This window comes from Galeopterus variegatus, unplaced genomic scaffold (assembly GCF_000696425.1).
Source record: "Galeopterus variegatus unplaced genomic scaffold, G_variegatus-3.0.2 Scaffold12707, whole genome shotgun sequence".
Lineage (NCBI taxonomy): Eukaryota > Metazoa > Chordata > Mammalia > Dermoptera > Cynocephalidae > Galeopterus > Galeopterus variegatus.
The window spans coordinates 33,489-39,480 of record NW_007738818.1 but is presented as its reverse complement, the minus strand read 5'-3'; the positions used below and the strand labels follow the sequence as shown (position 1 = coordinate 39,480).

The window sequence follows — 5,992 nt, the reverse complement described above, 5'->3', positions numbered from 1 at the left end:
TGTAAAACCAATCTGCTGCTGTCCTTGCCACCTACACTCTCCTTGAAGACAAGTTTTTTCAGACACACCACACTGGCATTATCCCTTATACCCCTTAATTGCCTGTGAGTAGGAAGAGAGTGTCCCCACATCCGGCACTCCCATGTGGGGACACTGCACCCTAACTTCCACACCCCATAGCAGGCTTTTCTCTCTACCCTACACTATGAGTGCCTTTTCCATACTGTGTGGGCTCCAACACCTAGTGCAACCCCCTGCCTTTCCCTTTCACCGTGTTGCATATTTTTCCTCCTGGACTTGCATGGGTCAAACAACCTAAACCCAGCAATTAAGAACTACTTTCTTTTAGAAACTAGAATAATTTGGTGATGTTGGAATATGGAGGTTTATGGAGTGATCCAGCAACTCAGAAAACATCTGACATGGAAATGTGTAATGGCACAAAGAGCTAGAAAAGTAGCTGAAATTTGTAAGATTTGGAGGAAGAACATCCGTGATGTTGGATGGCCTAGATGGAAGTGGTGAAAAAAGCACTAAGAACTGGAGAACAAGAATCACTTATCTGGAGATGACAGGTTAGCGATGGCAAATACCCTCCCTGAAAATCATGACACTATATTTTATTTGTATTTTCAATATTTTTTGGTTTTCTTTAAAAGAAGTATATAAATAAATCTATTACCTATCTATTGTTCTTATAGTTCATTACATCTCTAGTTGGTAGTTAGTACTGATGATTTTCCTCATCAAGGATTTCAGGGAATTAGATCAAACGAACATCTCTCTGTCTTCCATAAGGTCAACATATAGCAAATACAAGGAGATTTTCAAATTTTTTGTAGTTTCTAGAGATGTATTTCTCTGACCAGCCCTTCCTCTGAGGAAAATCAAAGAAGAAAAGAACGTCATGAACCATAAACACAGCAAAATAGCACTCTACCCATAGGACAACAGAATAATTTTGCTCTGTGGTCCTCAGGGAGCAATACGTTCTCTGAAGGCAAATTTGTGCTGCCATAGTCAGTCTCGGGACACTTGGGCCTGAGCTGAGTTGTTGAGACGTCATGCTTGCAGCTGTTCAGATTTGCATGTGTCTAGAGCACAGCCCACTGCCCTGAAGTCTTATTCACAGGCTGTTCACAACCTGTGCAGGACTCTCAGACCCTGTCAGGACACAGCATGGACATGAGGGCCCACACTCAGCTCCTGGGTCTCCTGCTACTCTGTCTCCAAGGTAAGGAGGGAGAACACTAGGAATTTACTCAGCCAGTATGGTCACTACTGCCTGGCACTTCAGGGAAGTATTTTTATAGTATGATTAATAGTGTGCATGTTTGTCTTTATGTTTCCCATCTCAGGTGCCAGATGTGACATCCAGATGACCCAATCTCCATCCTCCCTGTCTGCATCTCTAGGAGACACAGTCACCATCACTTGCCAGGCCAGCCAGAGTGTTAGCAGTTATTTAAATTGGTATCAGCAGAAATCAGGGAAGGCTCCCACGCTCCTGATCTATTATGCATCTAAGTTACAAAGTGGAGTCTCCTCGAGGTTCAGTGGCAGTGGATCTGGGACAGACTTTACTCTCACCATCAGCAGCCTGGAGGCTGATGATGTTGGAACTTATTACTGTCAACAGTATACTAGTACCCCTCCCACAGTGTTACAAGCCCATACATAAACCCCCAGGAAAGCAGAAGTGTGAGGCTGGGCTGCCCCAGCTGCTCCTCCTGGTGCCTCCATCTGCTGAGAGCATTTCTCAGATGCAGGGAGACTCTGAAGGTCATGAGAATGCTTGTAGAAGGGACAGGGAGGCTCCTCTACAAATTTTCTTTGCCTCTCCTCAGCCCTAGCAGCACAGACATGACAGTACATCTCCTGACTTAATGAAGGGCAGAGTCACTACCTGGGAAGAGTCTGGATTGCAGCCTCAGTCTGATGTCATGCAGCAAAGGAGAAGCTACTCTTGGTATTTCAAGCAGGAATTTCTTTAATAGAGAGATTTCTGGGCCATACCACAACTTTTCAAAATCATGGAAATAGGGTAGTTAGGGAATCAGACACTAGGTAAAGGGGATTCTCTGGTGTTAACTGAGAATCTCGAGAGCATCTGCAAGTAAAGGTACAGGCTGCCTAACCATGTGGTGCTCAGACCTGACTGTGACGCCCAATGGTGAGGATGCTGATGCTCTCAGCTGCCTGCAGACCCTCACCAGGTGACTCTCCTGTCCTCATTCCTGCCCACGTGTCTGCCTGCATGTCCACTGGTGAGTGATGAATCCTCCTCTTCTGACTCTCAGATGTCAGGGAGGGCCCCTCATTGAGCCAGTCCAGGAAATTATAGAGGGAAAAGGAGTTTGAGAAATATGCTTTCAGAATCGATGATGATGACAGGGAGTTAAGGCCACAAAGCTCAGTAAGGTAACTGTATCCTTAATTCTCAGAATTTTGTCCTTTAGGGCATGGCCCCACAACACTTGTGGATATGCTTCTAAGTGTCATTGGCAAGGTAGGATCACAGCACAAGAACTTCATTATGTCATAGAGGCAATAGAAAGAGAGGAAATTGCATTAAATATACAACGAGTACTTAACAAAGAAATGAAAATCTTTCTCAAAAAAAAAAAAAAAACAACAAAGCATGGATGTACCATTATTTTCCTTCTTATTAAAACTTCATCTGGATTCAACAGCATCGTCAGCATTACAGAGAGCATGTTACAGATGCAAAGCAGCAGAATCACCTGAGACGCACTGAATGAAAATGTATTTTTAGCGAGCCTCATGCTAAAAAAGGGTCACCCATATTTACCTTCTAATTAACTTAAAACTGTATTTCAAAATGTATTTTAGATTGTAAGAGATAAAATATATAACAGCACGATCAATTATTGGCCTTATTGTGCAGCTGCTTTGAGGATTCCGTTCACTCCTGCTGCTTCCAGTGAGAATGTCGTACCCTGAGTAGTGACTGTCCTTCAGCCTTGGCCTCAGATGAAATGCAATCCACAGGCTGCAGATAAGCTCAGTGCCTGCTGCAGAGGCCCCCAGCTGAGCCACGCCTGCATCAGCCAGTCACTGTTAACATGAACGTCCATGAACATGAAAGTAAATGCTCAGTGTTATAAACCAGTGAGTTTTAAGTGGTTTGTTACCAATCATTATTGTGCAAATTCTGGTCAATATGATATTTCCACATCTACATGTATAGATAAATTTAACTTATAAAATGTATGGCCTCAGCATGAATGTTTAGTAACCCATTAATGAAGATATTATGAAGAAATTAAAACTAAATGATGTTTGAGTAAAAGAGTCAATTTACATAATTTGTTGGAAATTTGCATATACATTTACACATATGTTTTAGGTTTGTGTGTGTGTGTGTGTGTGTGTGTGTGTGTATACATACACTAAAGATAATATGAATTTTTCCATGAACCTTTATATATTTGATACCTAATTGTCTATACATATATATGTATATATTTATGTCTAAATAAAGCTACAAGTCCAGGTTAATCCAGATTTTTCCTTCTGTTTTTGGATTTGGAGACATTTTTTTGCCTTAATATATGTCAGCTGATTTATGCTGGACTGATGATGACACTCCACTGTCATAGTTAAGAATGCCCTGGAAGAACTGAAATTGTCACAGTGGGTAATCTCCAACGGTTACATCTGATGGTCACTGCTGTGGATTGGATGTCCCTCCAAACTCACTGAGGCTTGGGCCCCATCGTGACAGTATTGAGAGGGTGGGAAATCCTATCATGGTAATTGAAAGGTGAGGTCTTGAAAAGGTGATTAGATTGTGAGGATTACGCCATAGTAAATGGATTAGTAAATTAATGGTCTAAATGTGGTCATGGGTGTGGTTATGAGGACTTAAAAAGGACAGTGCGTAAAGTGCGCACTCTCTCTCTGTCTGTCTTTCTCTCGGTCTCTGTCTCTGTCTCTGTCTCTCTCTCTCCCCCTCCCTCCCTTCCTCCTTCACTCCCTTTCTCCCTCCCTAGCTTTCTGTGCTTCTGCTATCCTATGGGTGACATCTGCTTTGCTGTGAAAAGATGCTACCCACCAACATGGCTGTACAAGTCCATTTGTGTTGCTATAACAAAATACCTGAAACTGGATCATTTATAAAGAAAAATGACACTTATTGCTTACAGTATCTGAGGATGGGAAATCCAAAGTCCCTAGTCCCTCTGGTGGTGGCAACAGAGATGGACTAATACTGACTCTTTTCAAGGAGAGATTGGCAATTCAATGACATGGACTGCTGGTTTTGAGAGAGTATCAGGACTTTAAAGAAACACAGCTGAATGATTGTAGGCAAAGTTGTTTTGGAAAAATCTATGACTGGACATTTGAAAATGTGTCATACTTGAAAATAATGGCTTTCCAATCTGATACCCATCAGAAGGCCATTATATAGCAGGGAGTTCTCAGTAACTAATGTGATCCAACACATAGACTTCACTCAGTCACTTTCTCACTGTCATCCATGCATGGGCTCAATAATATAAATTTCAGCTGACAGATGACCACTGGCACTTCTGAGCATCCAACATGCCAAAGAATAACCAAAACTGGACCCCTGTATGGTAACACACATCAGGGATCAGATTAACAAGTGTCCAGTGGATCACAGTGGACAGGAAGGACTGGACAGTTCCTCCCCCTGTGTTATATTCCTGAACAGGAACCTTCCTCCCAGGCTGGTTGTGTCGAGAGAATCTTTGGTTCCAGCAGCTGCACTTTCCTTTATGGTCTGTTCAGAGGTATGAGGTGTATGTCCAGGAACATTTTCGTGGGCTCAAACATCCTGCAAAGGACTTTATTCCACTTCCATAGCTTGCTTTCTTGAAAATACAAAATCCTCAAACCTTGATTAATTCTAATATGACATTTCTAGATCAGGCCTGCCAAATAATTCATCCACAGCATGGTCTTTGAATCTCTTCTCTAGAGTAGATATTATTAAAGGCATAGAACTAGGCAAAAACAAACAATAAAACAGAGCAAAACAAAACAAAAACCCACATTCAAGGAAATAATAGTAATAATAAGAACAATGACAGCAACAGCAGAAATACCATCAAGTGCCATTTACTGAAGTCTTGAAGACCTACTGTGTGTTGATTCTGCACTAATGGTTTAATGATCTAGTGCCATTAATATCATACTAATCCTCTATGGATGAGAAATCAGAGGTTCTCAGAGCTTAGATTGCTTAAGGTTCCAGTGCTTACGGGGGAAGGTTGGAGACAGACTCTGATACTCTGGCTTCATAATTCCTCCTCAGATATCACTGAACACAGTGAAGTGTGAGTGTATTTAAAGTGAATATGACGTGTGCAGGTGGATGGACACACACATACACACGTCCCCCTCTGACTTCTATGCAGATTAAGATACACACTATCCCAGCAACCCAAGCAGCCCCAAGCACCTTTCCTGTCAATTCTATGTTTTGTTGACCACTACCTGAGTCCTCCTCTGTTCTATTTTTTTTTCAGATCAATATTCATCAATTTTCTCAGTTGTTGAACTTTATATAAATGGAATAATTTAGTATCTACCCTTTGGTGTCTCACTTCTTTTGATTAACATTTTTTTGTTTTATCTCTGTTGTTTTTGCAGATGCAATTTATTCCCCTTTTATTTAGAATAATTCTTTTCTCTATGAGTATACTATGACTTATTTATTTTCACAGGTGATTACCAATATGGTGGAGGAACTGGTGAGGAACTCTGGAAAATAATTTGATGAGATGGTAGATAGGACTGAGGTCTGCACAGCAGATGACTGTTGACTTTTTAAAATAACCTATATATGCAAATATTTTCTCTTTATCATTTCAACACTTTATTCCATGCATAGAGAAGCATATTTCATCCTACTTATCTTAGATATTCATGTCTTAATTTGTACATATGCACCTAAAATTCATGTTTTGAGTGAAATATCTTGTTATGTAAATATTTTACA

General features: G+C 41.0%; 1 gene segment (V, D, J or C); it reads left to right on the top strand.

Moving 5' to 3' along the window:
* Window positions 1-1,179: 1,179 nt before the first annotated feature.
* On the top strand, window positions 1,180-5,744 carry LOC103581273 (the record flags this gene model as incomplete). The annotated part of the segment is given in 3 exon segments: window positions 1,180-1,234; window positions 1,359-1,653; window positions 5,722-5,744. Coding segments are annotated over 3 exon segments (373 nt in total), but the record flags the coding sequence as incomplete, so codon positions are not given.
* Window positions 5,745-5,992: the final 248 nt, after the last annotated feature.